Source organism: Bacillus rossius, chromosome 16 (genome assembly GCF_032445375.1).
Source record: "Bacillus rossius redtenbacheri isolate Brsri chromosome 16, Brsri_v3, whole genome shotgun sequence".
Classification (NCBI taxonomy): domain Eukaryota; kingdom Metazoa; phylum Arthropoda; class Insecta; order Phasmatodea; family Bacillidae; genus Bacillus; species Bacillus rossius.
The window spans coordinates 2595861-2610549 of NC_086343.1; the positions used below are offsets into that span (position 1 = coordinate 2595861).

The 14689-nt window shown below is 38.5% G+C and overlaps 1 protein-coding gene across 5 annotated transcripts in view; it reads left to right on the forward strand.

The window, feature by feature from the left end:
- The first annotated feature begins 2053 nt into the window (after positions 1-2053).
- The window catches only part of LOC134540182 (endoplasmic reticulum metallopeptidase 1-like), a 36713-nt gene continuing 24077 nt past the window's right edge, over positions 2054-14689 (forward strand). The window contains exons 1-7 of one of the 5 annotated variants that reach the window (XM_063382746.1): positions 2054-2143; positions 5194-5737; positions 7323-7450; positions 8702-8833; positions 9733-9853; positions 10334-10636; positions 13521-13756. In XM_063382746.1, the coding sequence (XP_063238816.1) occupies positions 2141-2143; positions 5194-5737; positions 7323-7450; positions 8702-8833; positions 9733-9853; positions 10334-10636; positions 13521-13756 (1467 nt within the window). In that variant the 5' untranslated portion in view covers positions 2054-2140. Of the gene's footprint in view, positions 2274-5193; positions 5738-7322; positions 7451-8701; positions 8834-9732; positions 9854-10333; positions 10637-13520; positions 13757-14689 lie in introns of all 5 variants that reach the window. The other 4 variants (XM_063382745.1, XM_063382748.1, XM_063382747.1 and 1 more) reach the window with 4 other exon arrangements.

Consider the following 14689-nt stretch of genomic DNA (forward strand, 5'->3'; position numbering starts at 1 on the left):
CAACATTTTATAACAAAATAAATTTATAACTATAAAGACTATGAATTTTGTTAAGTGAATATGTACCACAATAAGTTTGTGGGATATTCATGAAAATTAATTTTAAAAAATTAAATTTTTTTTTTCTTTGCAAATATTTTGTCTTAACTGAAGCCCCGTACATTCCTAGCAGTTCAGCAAAAATAATAATAATATTTCTTGACAGTGAGAAAAGCTAATTGTCAGCTGACCAGCATTAAAATCAGTATTATTATTTTTTCCATTTTTTTTATGTTAAGTGATTTTCTTATAGGTACATAATTAAAATATTAATTTACAAACACAGAATTCTGTTTGTTTAATCGGAAAAATCGTTGGCTAAAATTATCAAATATTAATTAAAATTTGAAGCTATTTCACCTAGGTCGTGTGCATAGACTTATAATTACATGCTCTTTTTATTTTATTAATACCCCAGCTTAATAATTCTAGCTACACTGCTAGCACTATGCCATTTAAATAAATGCATCCTGCTATCATAAACTGTGCCAAAATGGAACACAGTTGAATTTTTAATCTGTTTGTTTATACTACGTTGTTGAAATTTAATAATATAAATTTTTCCTGTTGATAGGGTGCTTTGGAACTATAAAAGTGTCTCTATATTAAAATTTACTCTTTGCTATTTGGTATTTATTTTAAAAGTAATTGCCGAATCCCCTTTGGTAGTAATGAGACGGGTAGCAAACTTATTATTTACTATTTTGTTATACACAAAATAAATCCCAGTAATTTTTAATTTTAAAATCTTGGTATTCTACAATTTTTATAATATTATTTACTATTTTTTGTTTGCTGCATGTGGCGATATGACGTCAGTGGAGAAGCGCACCAATAGGCGTGCGCATTTTGAAATACGTAATTTTTAAACTGTTTAAACCTTCTTTCTAAAACGGCCATTTCGCTTATGTGTATGCAGCAGAGGAGCGCTACGATTATCTGCGTGAAATAGCTAGCAAAAGTTAGCATCCATCACAAATATGATGATTAGGGAGAAATACAGAGTTAATCTCAGTTAGAGAAATAGGGCAACACATAAATGTGTTGTAATTAGATGTGAATCGTGAATTAAGCGAAGCCCTGTGTAAGTCCCTATCTCTACCTATGCATTACCAATATAGGGAAAGCAGTTACATGATGGCAACGTCATAGTTTAAAACAGAATGTCTGAAAACTAAACTTCATCATTAATTTGAGACGAGAATTTGTTTAAGTGTGAGATAATTACATTTGTCTCTAAAAACATTGCAGTAAAGTATGGATACTCGATATTTTGTGCTCACTACTGATCTTTCCTAGCCGGAACGAACATAAGACTAAATTTGTGTATAAATAACATTGTTGTGCAGTAGGATATTTGATTTTTTTTATGTAAGATTTAAAACTTTGCTAATAACTGTTTGTGTGTAAATGTGACCAATATAAATTCCTGAGCGTTAATAAGTTTAGAGTTGACACAGTATTGATATCTAGTTTGATACTTAATATTTGAAAAACTATAATAAATTACATTGAACTAACCGATTGTCAGACAGCTGTTATTTCAATATTTATGTTCGCGTATGTATGTTGCTGCACAAAGAGGGCAGACATTTGTATTTACATATCGAGTAAAGAGTTTAAAGTACCTATTTCATTTAATTATTCGAAACCATTTTATTATTTCGTCTATTTACCTATATGGTTCTAACAACCCATGATATTTTGTGTTTTTATTTTAAAATTTTTAACTGCAGCACATTCAAATGTACAAACAACACATAAGGAATGTGCATCCCTAGAATGGCTACACTGCACTCGCAATTAGCCAGGATTATTTTATTTCATTAAAATGGATCATTCTATCGTAAAGGTTTAAAATATAGTAATTTAGCTAAGTAAAATGTAAAGAATTCGTAGCCTTGCTTTTAGCACCACCATTATTGCCGCTAACTTGCAACGCTTTTATTTACGCGAACCAACGCAGAGAATTCTTGGCCGAAGTTTAACGTCCAACGATAGTTTACAACCTTTGAAAGGTGTTGCATGTTTGTTTACATAATAATAATTTATCCAGAAAACATTTAAAGCCGGTGTAGCATTAAATGGTTTCCTTAAAGTAATGGTATGTTGGTGATGTTTCTTTTAGGCTTGGTTGCATTTGGAATAATTTCAAACCAATATTCATAAAATGGTATAGTTACATTCATACTACTTGCATTTAATTCTTCACTCAACTTCCAAATAATATTATGGTAATTATGAAGGACAGGTACTTTGCCGTAAAAACTGTAATTAATATTGTTTTTTTCTTAATTTCTTGGCATGTTTTCCAATTATGATACTTCAAGTAGTTTACCAGTTAATTTCCATTTTAAAGAATGGTTATGTTGTCTTAGGTATATTAAAAATGACGTACAATCGTGAGAATGGTGTGTTTGTTGGTTACATTTTAAATACTTTATATTATTGTGGAACTTTGATGAGGTTAGGTTAGATTAGTGACATTTAAAATACCTACTTAAAATTGTGTGAATTATAGGTTAGGTTACCAACAATAGATAAACTTTTAACTGTGTGACTGGGTTGTTAGCTATATAAAAAATTCTATAAAATAGTAACGATGGATGGTTAGCTTAAGTAGCTAAAGTTTGTCGAATAATTCCAAACCAATTGTTCAAACGATTCTACAGTATTTTTAACTAGACAATAAAGCACTGCTTCACTTGTGCAATAACCAGATATTGCTGATATTTTACCATTTTTAAAAAAAAATATATGATTTATTCCAAACATTTTCACTGAAGAAATGGACACAATAAATTGTCAGGTGTACAAAAGATTTAATTCATAACAGAACTGTTTAAGATTGATATTTACTAAAGTCATTAGGCATAAGCTTTTTTTATATTTTTATTATCAATTAGGTATCTTTTTTCATAACAAGATTTTGCCCGCACTTTTGTCTGCGTGGACTTCAGAATTGAATCCAGAAGGAATGAATAAAGTGGGAAAATGAATAGGTAATAAAAAAAGACACCTATAAGTAATTGAATGAAATATACTTCTGAGGATAACATTTTATGATTTATCCTGACAGTAAGTATGTACAAGTTTTGGGCACACAATACTTTTGAACACCCAAAAAAATCTGACCATGTGAGACACAGGAGTGCCAAAATGGATTCCTACCACTTCCTATGTTTGCTCATTAATTGTCATTGTAAATGCTAACTAAGTGTGAATTGCAGCCTCTTAAATTGTAATGGCTAATTATTGGGTTGTGGGTAATTAACACACTCTCTCCTTCAGCTGCTACAGTGAGAATAGTCTCCTTTATACAGCTCTGCGATGTGCAGCTTGATATCGTTGCACAATCTCAGTGCATCAAGGTCACACGTCAGCAAAACCAGGACTCCAACCTTCAGCCCCAGTTCGTGGGGAGGCTGGCAAGCCCTGGGCAAGATGTGACAGACACACCTCATGATAGCACGTTTCAAATTCAAGGCAAAACTAAACGTTATTCATGCCATTAGTTCGCTAGCCGCCTTGAGCTTCACTAAGCGGACGGATCTCGTCAAGGAGAATTATAGAAAGTTGCCAGAATTTACTATTCTATATGACAGTGTGGCGGACTTAGAGAAATGATACACACTCACTGTTTGTTTGTCTATGACTTACCTCCTATAATGTACTGTTATGAAATTCAATTTACCCCTTTTTCACTCCCATAGAGATGGAATTTCATAATTATATTCAGGGTTGGCTGATTTGGTTTAAAACACGGTTAAAACCACAGTTTAAATAGAGTGGATTTTTATAAAAACCAAAAGATTTTTTTAATGTATTATTAAATATATCTTAATAAATTTTTAAGAAAAGTCTAATTACACTCCAATTACAATAGTTTCCCAATATTGTTTCTTGTGATTTATGGGAACAAATAATTATATAGTAATCAAGATCTTATAATTCAAATTACCTGAATAAGTTGTAAATTATACCCAGCTAAATACTCTTCTAAAATTAAATTAATAAGTAAACTGTAGTCAAAAGTGTTAAAAAAAAAGAGGAAATAAATAAATTTATTATTTAAAAAAAAAAATCCTATTTTTTGGGCTATCTCTGACTGTCCTGCAAATCCCCCTTCTATGGAAAATCCTCTTCCTGTCAGGAAATACCCTTTCTTTGGTGAAGTCCCAGTCAGATTTGCTGGACTTCAGTTCTTTAATGTTATAACTGTACTGGTTCAACATGAGTGGCAGAAAGCAGGATGTTGTATGGCTTTCGTTTGTACATGCTGAGAACCAAAATAACTTATCTAAGAAAAAAAAAAGGGTTAAATTAAAAAAAACTAGGTAGTTTGGTTGATTTTACAACCCAGATTAAATGTAGCCTATGTGTATCCAGGATATGAGCTAGCTCTGTGCCAAATTTCTTTAGCGGTTCAGGTATGATTGTATAACTAAACATTCAATCATCCAAACTTTCACATTTATAGTATTAGTAGTATGTAACTAACATAACCTAACGAAACGTCCACACTATTTTAAGGTATTTTGAATGTCGCTAATCCATCCTAATTGTCCACACTATTATAAAGGATTTTTAAAATGCCTAACCTAACCTAACTTAACCCAAGTAACCATTTTCACATCAAAGTATTTGTAATATGTAACCTAACCTAATCACAAGTTAAAATGGTAAACTACCTAAGTATCTCAGTGTCCTCTGAGTGAATTATTTTAAAACAGGTTAGAAAGTAAATAAAAAAAAAGGGGGGGGGGGGTGTTTTGTCTGTAAAGTCGGTTTACTGATGATAATTTTACGTGATAACGTCATAAGAAAAAACATTGATGAAAAATTGCATACTTTTTAACTTTCAAATATTATTTACAGTTTTTTGCAAAATTAAAATTATTTGTTTAAATATGATCATGAACAATTAGTTAAAAAGCCCGCCTTAGGAAAATATCTGGGGTGTACACCATCTAAGTGCAAGACTCTCTTTAGTTTTTTTAATGAGCTTCTGGATCCACCACAGAGTTTATAAAGTATATTATATTTTACAGTTTTGTAAGCTAGGAACTGCATGTATTATAGCTTCAGTGGTATAGCTGTGGCATGCAGTCATGATGGATGCTCACTGAGCCCGCGCGTGGCACGTGGTCGCAGGGAGGCTCGAGCGTGCGCCACCGCGTGCGCCTGGAGGAGCCCGGCAGCACGGCGCGGGACTCCCGGGACCGCGGGGCTGGCAAGCGTGCCGCGCCGCGCACCGGCCTGCCCGCGCGCTCGGCCGCCCTGGCGCTGCTGGGCGCGTGGGGGGTGTTCCTGGCGGTGGGCGTGCTGACGGGGGGCCTCCCCGCCCCGCTGTCCCTGGAGGACGAGGCGGCCCGGCCCGGGGTGTTCGTGGCGGACCGGGCGTGGGGGCACCTGGTCCAGCTGGCATCGCTCGGCCCGCGCCCCACGGGCAGCTACGAGAACGAGGTGCTGGCCGTGGACCTGCTGGCGAGGGAGGTGGGCTTCATCCGCCAGCAGGCCCACCCGAGCCAGCGCCTGTCCCTCGACGTGCAGAGGGCCAGCGGGGCGTATCGCCTCGCCACCTTTGTCAACTCCTACTCCCGCGTGCAGAACGTGGTGGCGCGCCTGCACTCGGCGACCAACTCCAGCAGCAGCCTGCTCATCAACTGCCACTTTGACTCCGTCCCCAAGAGCCCGGGTGAGTGGCTTTCCCTGGCCACTTCCTCACACTCCGCAATGACTTGCCTACCAGGGCACACACGTGGTGTGCAGGGCTCCAGAAGAAAAACCACGTCATTTGAATACTGCTTCAGATACCCGAAAAGCAATTAAGAATACTCTGAAGGCAGATGGGTGGTTATGTTTTTAATTATTATTTTTTGAGAGTAAAAATAACTAAAACACGTGTTTCCACAGAAATATTTAGACGTGAAACTCCCGGAACATATTCTTGAAATTTCTTTAAAGACTTGTACTACACGTTTAACTTAATTTCTCCACAATATAAATTTATGGTTACCTTCCGATATCGCAGTTGCCCTAAGCACGACAAGAAGATGGCACGTCAGTTCAAAACCTTGCATTTTAGAGGATATTCCACGCTGGAAACACCAGTGAACGTCACAGTATCATCCCAACTCACTAATGCAGACACACCCCTGACTAGGCGGGTGCTTTAAGCCTCTGGATATAGTCTAGCAACATAAACTCTATACTATGCCATCCCAGCAAAATTTACTGTTTTGCTATATTTTTTAAGGGTTTAAATGCAAATATTAATATAGTAATATATTTAATGCACATATGTATAATGAATATTTCATATAATAACAAAATTACTTCATTTAGGTTCTCAGAAGATGCTGTGTGTCTGAGAGTGATAATTCTATTTATAAAATTCCGAACAACTGCATTGAAGTAACTATTTCTTTTTTAAACTTGTGAAGTCACTCATAAAGATGATTGCCATAACAGCCTAGAAAAGCAAGTCTAACTGCATATTGTTAGTAGAGTTTTGTAACATACACATAATGGATATCGTGCTAGTAATGTTTGCTTAATAAGTTATTTGATTTAGTTGATGAAATACCAGCTATCTGTGGCCATGGTACGGAGAAATTTATTATTTGACTGCAATGAATTTATGTGTAAAAAAATGAACACAAAATTTGTAAAACTAAATTTTTGTTGTAAGCATAAAAAATATCTGGTCACCGGTTGGCCTAATAATTTTGGGTGATTTCTGAGCTTGTAAAAAGTAAATTGAAAATTTTTTTGAACATGTTGAGGTATTATTCTTAACAGCTTTCTTAGTATAACATTTTGGTGTTTTAGTTAAATGATTTTTTATTTGAATAATTTGCAATAACTTGAAAGAAAAGTTGTTTAGTTTGTCAATTTAAACCTTTGCTTTCGTAGCTATAATTTGTAAATTGAGGTAGAAACATTTTTGAAATTAATATCATTTTAAGGAAATATTTTCTTTAAACAAATACTAACTCATAAAATATTTGCACACTAAATAATTTTCAAATTGAAAGCGAACATGTGGTGTGCAACATTGGTGTATAAATCCTGATTTATTTGTGTGCCCAACTGTGCTGTGTTTAAAGTGTAATGTTTCTCCAGGTGTGTTCAGGATCCTCGGTGACAGTGACTGCTAAGGCGTCATGTTCATATGGTAAAGGTTTGTTGGTTCGATCCCAGAAGCCATGTATGACTCGTGAAGCTGTGAGCTCTGAATCGGTGATCTGTGCATGACAGTGTGATGTCTGTGCTGCCAGGAGCCAGCGACGACGCGCTGAGCTGTGCCGTCATGCTGGAAGTGCTGCGCGTACTGTCGCGCTCCGGCACGCCGCTGCCCAGCGACGTCATCTTCCTGTTCAACGGCGCGGAGGAGGCACCGCTCAAGGTAGCTCCCGTGCGCGGCCACCGGTACTACCGAGGCGATCCAGCGGAGTGAGATCTGGTGGAAGTTCCAGGGAGCCTGTGGGTTGTCCCGAGGTGTCCTTTCTTTCCCCGCCGATCCCCTCACGAATGCATTACCTCACTGCACCTCACGGTGATCAGGACAGGTTCTGGTACCACCTTATCTGGAATAGTTGGACTCCTCGAGATTGACTATTCGAAAATGTTCCAACGTCATGTGTCAATATAATAGCTGCATATATGTAACATGACGACGAGATAGTGGTGTCGAGCAAGCCATCTAGTCAAGTGTCGACGTGGCTTGGGCCGTGTAGAACGGCTCCACCGCCCGGCAGCGCCGGCTGTGCGACCATGCCGGGCACATTATGTAATTAATTCACTCTCACGGGTAAGGCTGGGTTCTTAAATTTTCCTTAGGTATATAAGATAAATGTTCCAGTTTACTTGTCTTGGAGCTGTTCTTGGCTCAATATTGCTAAGCATATTATTTTTATAATAGGGCCTACATTTTTATTTTAATCTAAAGAAAATATTAAAATCAGTCAGTTTTTAGAAAATTATCATGCTTGCTTCAAAACATTTGGTTCTGGTACTGTGCATTATGTTTGTGAATTATTTTTTTAATGTTTCCCAATTAGTGTCGCAAGCCAGTGTGAATTGTCCTGTCATCATAGCTTCTTCTCAACGACACTTGTGTTCCTAAACAAAGTTAGCAAACTCTTAATTACACAATGCGCACCAAGATGGCAACTTTGTTGCATATAGTAACTATTTAGACGTGGAGCAAAGTAATCATATTGTTATTTTATATTAAAAAACAAAATTGTGTTATAGTGCCTGCGTGCTTTCCATGGTTATTTGAAACCAAATTTGCTTAGCAATCTGCAATGTCATTCTTACAGCATTTTGATTCTTTTTTAAGAATAGTTGTATGTTGCAAGTTTATCCCTATGTCAATATTATTTTTACACTTGCAGAAGTAGTATTTCCATTGTATCATATTTAATATTATTTTGGTTTTTCACAAGGGGTATGGTGTTTCGTGGTCAAATACAAAAGCTCATTTCCCATCAAGGTGATCCGGGTTTGATTCCCAGCTAGATCTCTCTCAGGCTTTATCAGAAGTGAGCCGTAACCTGGTGGGTTATCTCGAGGAACTCCTGTTTCCCCACCAGTTTCTTCCATTCATCTCCCTCGCCGTCTATAATGACCCTGTGTTGACGCTGTGTTGCAGGCGTCGCACGGCTTCATAACGCAGCACGAGTGGGCGGGCTCGGTGCGTGCCTTCATCAACCTGGAGGCGTGCGGCACGGGCGGGCGCGAGATACTCTTCCAGGCCGGGCCGCAGCACTCCTGGCTCGTCAAGGTCACTGTCCCAGAACAGTAGAGTGGAATGACTTGATGTAAGTTTTTGGACATACGCCATTGCTAAGAACTTTTTCTGTTGAAGAAAAACTAAAAAATATAAAAAATAAAGAAATAAATAAATAAAACCCAAAAAAGACAAAAAAAAAATGCAAAATTTAGTTTTTATTTTTTAGTTTTTCTTCAACAGAAAAAGTTCTTAGCAATGGCGTATGTCCAAAAACTTACATCAAGTCATGCACTCCCATTGCACAAATCTTTCAAAGAGTGGAATGGTTTCCAATTTTTCACTGAATCGAGAAATTTACCAGTTGGTTCTGATTATGATTTTTGTAATTTGTGGGGAGAAAAGGAAGGTAAGGAGCAGCAAGAGCAACTAACAGCATGGAGCGAGGAAGTAAGGAAATGTGGTATGTGACATGGATATGCAGAAACAAAATTAATTGAGCCAAAATTTATAAGTGTTTAGCCTCCAAGTTGCAGTTTATAACCTATATTATAGTTCAGAACTAATGTTGTTATTTTTGCATAACAATATTAGTTAAGTATTCTGAACTTAAGTAATTTTTTATTGTTTCATCCCCCTTTAAAAGAGAAAATTAAACGCTTTTCAAAAGTAATCAGCCATTTTCATCAAATATTTAATCTGTTAAAGATGTTTCGTTAGATGAAGGTTGTGATGATGAATACCTCAAGCCGTGGTGGAGTTTGAAGTGTTTCTTTGGTAGAGGAGTTCTGGGTTTAAGTCCTTAATGAGTCATGGACATGTTTAGTTGGCAAGCTACACTCCTAGTCAGCCTTTTGGCATAAAAAATTTTAACATTTCTGAAAATGATTTCAGTAATTAAATACCTTATTGGTTGCAGTTTGCAGCATTGTTTATTTTTACTTGTGCCACAGTTGTACGCGGAGTCTGTGCCACACCCGCACGGACTGGTGCTGGCTGAAGACATCTTCCAGAGCGGACTGGTGCCCTCAGACACGGACTTCAGGGTGTTCAGGGACTTCGGACACGTCCCAGGTAGGCCTCCACGCTGGCACAGAGCGCTTGGGTTCTGCATCACACAGCTCTGCATTGAGATATCCATCCAGGATTGTAGTATACTTGGGTCGCCACTCATTGCTTTACGAAGTTGTAAATTTAGGTATTCCCGAGATGCTGGGATTGGACCCCACAATCCTCAACGCACGAGCATGACGCGTTTGCGATGAAGGCCACCCAAAACCCTAGAGAAGGCTTACTCAGTCTTCTCAGTCTCCGTGTTATCCAAGATTTTGTTTATCTGAGGTTGCTGCAGTCTACAATAACAGTTAGTGAAGACTCCACTGTATTCTGTATTTAAAAATAATTATCTGATCACTTCATGGAGGTCTTAGTTGCCTGTGCTTCTGCAGGGGAGAAACAGAAGCCCCAACAGAGTTGTAAAGTGAAAACATAAATTTCTGTGTTCCCACTGATCTTGATTGCGGTGGACGGTGTCTGTGTGTGTCGACGGCGAAGGTCTGGACTTTGCGCACGCGATGAACGGCTACGTGTACCACACGCGGCACGACGGCGCGGAGGCGGTACCGCGCGGCGCGCTGCAGCACTCGGGCGACAACCTCTTGGCGCTGGCGCGGGCCGTGGCCTCGGCGCCCGCGCTGCGTGGCCCGGGGGGGCAGGCCGCCGGCCGCGCCGTCTACTTCGACGTGCTGGGCCTGTTCATGGTGTGCTACTCGGAGCGGCTCTCCGTCGCGCTCAACCTGCTGGCCGTCGCGCTGTCCGCCTGCTCCGCGTACCTTTCCGTGCGCTTTGCACTGCCAGGTAGCCACGCCACCTTTCAACATTTCAATTACTCTAAACCCTTTCAAGAAACTCTCCCACCTAGAAAATAACATTTCAATTACTCTAAACCCTTTCAAGAAACTCTCCCACCTAGAAAATAACATTTCAATTACTCTAAACCCTTTCAAGAATATCTCCCGCCTAGAAAATAACATTTCAATTACTCTAAACCCTTTCAAGAATATCTCCCACCTAGAAAATAACATTTCAATTACTCTAAACCCTTTCAAGAATATCTCCCACCTAGAAAATAACATTTCAATTACTCTAAACCCTTTCAAGAAACTCTCCCACCTAGAAAATAACATTTCAATTACTCTAAACCCTTTCAAGAAACTCTCCCACCTAGAAAATAACATTTCAATTACTCTAAACCCTTTCAAGAATATCTCCCGCCTAGAAAATAACATTTCAATTACTCTAAACCCTTTCAAGAATATCTCCCGCCTAGAAAATAACATTTCAATTACTCTAAACCCTTTCAAGAATATCTCCCACCTAGAAAATAACATTTCAATTACTCTAAACCCTTTCAAGAATATCTCCCGCCTAGAAAATAACATTTCAATTACTCTAAACCCTTTCAAGAATATCTCCCGCCTAGAAAATAACATTTCAATTACTCAAAACCCTCTCTCTGGGCTCGTGGTTCCTTGGGTTTTTGTACTCCAGACTTGGATGCTTTTTTTACAACATAATATATATCCACATATTTAAATATGTTGTAATATTTTGCAGTATTACATAAATCCAACTGAATATTGAAAAACTCTTTAGTTGCGAAAGTCTATAAAATATCCTAGCAGTTATTTTTTAAGTGGGTCATAATAATTAATTTTAATTCATGTTTTTTAATTTATTTTTATTTTAATCAAATATATTATGAGTACAAAAAAGGTTAGATTCTTAAATACTTGAAAAAGAAATGAAAGCCAAATAACCCATGCCGTATTATTTTTTAGAAAATTGTCTTCTTTCTCTATTTCTCTCTCTCTCTCTCTCTGCCATTTTACTTCTTCCGATATATGTACTTAAAGAGTAGAGGTTTGAATTGCAAAAGAAGTTTTGTTTCTATCACATGTACCGAGTTATACACATTTTTTTCTTCCTATTTTTGTTTATAAAACTCTATGAAAGGTTTTCATTACCTTGTAATTTTAAGCACTTGATCATTTATAATATTTCTCTGGTCTTCATTGCCTTCTACCACTCTCAATCCATTCAGGAAAAAACAAACTTTCTGATTTGTATTTTTGAATTTTTATTTACTAGTAAATGTGAGGACTTTGGTTCAGTTTTTCAACACACACCATTTTAAGTGTTGCTTATAAAACGTTAAATTATAACATAACAAAGCATTTAAAACTACGCTAAGAGTGGGTCTATAGTTTAGTTTCCGTATTTTATTTTTAACTGTATTTTTGGAAGAGTGAAAAAACTCTAAACTCGGGTTAAAAGTCAGGAAAGAGACCATTCCCAAATTTTGGGAAAATTATTTTTCTCCTTGGGATAATACTTCAAGAAAACCAATTTTGTTTGATCGTAAAAATTTCTGGCAAACTAATTTTTATATTATAACCACATTATATTCTTACGTTTCCATCACAATCTATGTCACGTTAACAAACCACAACTTTGCACATTTATTGACCAGACAAAGCACAAAGATATCACAAAAACATCTCTGAAACGTAATTCAACCTTCATTCGTTAATGATGTGAAGAAAAAAATCAGACTCAATAAAGTACTTATTGAGATCAGATATATTTTTAATAATATAATTTTACTTTTGACAAACGTAAACATCTTTGCCATGTTGTTAGGTTATGTTTGAAAATGAACTTCACAAAAGCAGCAATGAAAAATGTTGCCAAACGCATCATCACATTCGAAACGACACAAAACTCAATTTTTAACAAAGAAACTGAAGGACTCCATCTTGGTTTCAAATTTTTAAGCCATAAATTTCTGTTTTTTTTTCCATAAACATCGGAGCAGTTCTAAGTTTTTGCATTTGGTCATCTCATCATGTATGATCAAAAGTAAATTGTGGGAAATGAGTAGAGAATAAGATGTTTGTTTTTTTATTTCCATTATGTGTTACTTATTATTTTTCCTTTTGTATCAATATATATTTTTTTAATTTGAAATCATTTCGACTCCTAATGGTTTATGGGCTGGATGAGATATTTTTGAGAGACATGTTAAGTAAATTTTTTTTTTCTGCATATACCGTATATACTCGTGTATAGCGAGCCCTTTTTTCCCTCAAGTAAAGGAATAAAATCAAGGATGCGCGCTATACACAGAAAAAAAAAAGTTGAGGGGTTGAGGCGGGGTGGTGTTTAGTCCTGTCAACTGTCAAGGTTACTTGATGGTCATAGTCCCGTTCCTGCCTGCCTCCCTCCCGCCCTCGTACCAGTTGTGACGATACAGCGCTTCATTATCTTCCGTCTACACAACAGAGTTTAGCTTGCCCCGTGTCGTTTCAGATGGTACAGTGTGCCACAAAAGTTTCGCTTTCAGGTGGAAGAGTATTTAATTTAAGTATTTTCCTGACACATCACCACACATCAATGTAAATAATCATTTGTTTCATAAGTAATTACTTAACAGGTACCACAAAATTTTATTAAAATTTATTTATGAGAAACATTTTTTTTTCTTTGGAATTTGTTGCAAAAATCGTGGTGCGCGCTATACACGAGTAAATACGGTAAGTTGACATAATTTCAGTGGAGTTGCTCCCGACCACGAAAGTCCACTATCTTTCCTGATGGAATCCCGCCTCGAAGTCCAAATGCCAGTTCTCGTGTAGCTAGTATTGTATTGTTGAGCTGGGAAGTGCCGGCGCGGTGCCAGGCAGGAGCGACCGGGAGCGCGCCGTGCAGCTGGGGCTGGGCTGCGCGGCGGCGGCGGCCGGCTGGGGCCTGGGCGCGGTGGCCGCCGCGGCCGTGGCGCTCGCGCTGGACTCCCTGCACGCCTCCATGAGCTGGTTCACGCACACCAGCCTGGTGTTCGGCCTGTACTACCTGCCCGCGCTGGCCGGCGCCGCCCTGCCGCCGCTCGCGCTCGACTGGCACCGGGCGCGCTTCAAGGTGCGTGCTCAGTTCCGTGCGGTGCACCACGTAGATCACGCACCGGCCACGTTACGATAACAGTTGGTGAGTGGCCGGGCCGTGCCCAGGTGCCGCTGTTTGGTTCCGTAAGGCTCCGCCTACTGTTTGACTATGTCGGCCCGTTCCCAGCTACAGTAGAACGCCGATTTAACGAAGTCCTATGGTTACCGAAAATGTTTACTCTAAATCGATGTTTCATTAAATCCGATTTACCGATTTACCGATTTTCAAAGACCCCCGCACTCATAATCGCGTCCCTACGTTTCCATATCGTAGACAGGGTCGACGCCGATATCTTGTGCTACCGTGCTATCTCAGACAGGCGCGCCGTACGCGGAGAAAGGTAATTAACTAATTAATTATACTCTGTCAGCTGTTGTTACGGCGCGGCGTATCCGCCGGCTGGCTCTCTTTGTTTGCTGAGCTGCGCATGCGCAGTATTAACTCACTCAACGCTCCGCCCAGACTCGTGACCTTCCATCAGCAGCCAGCCAATAGACGCGAGCTTAGCGGAAAAAAATAAAAGCTCCATCGCCCGTGTCCCAGTTTTGTCCAGTTCTAATACCAGTAACTTAAACGAATCGTCAAAAAAACGTAACAAAGCCGTTATCCAAAAACAGTAAATAAAGTCATGTACCAATAAATAAGCTAAGCAGGTCGTCAACAGGCAGTGTTGTCAATTCCAATCGCAATCTGTAGTCAAAATACATGAAGAAAAACAAAAAATCGAAGTCCGAACAGCACTTATTAAAAATGTATTCCAAAACTAAACACCGTGCACAACGCTCTTACTGAGAATAATGATAATGGCGTATTGGTGTGACGTGGTCACAAGTTGAAAAAACCTGGAGGATGGGAAAGGGAATATTTGGAAACGTGTGATTATTGGCTAGCACTGTTACTATGCGGGCA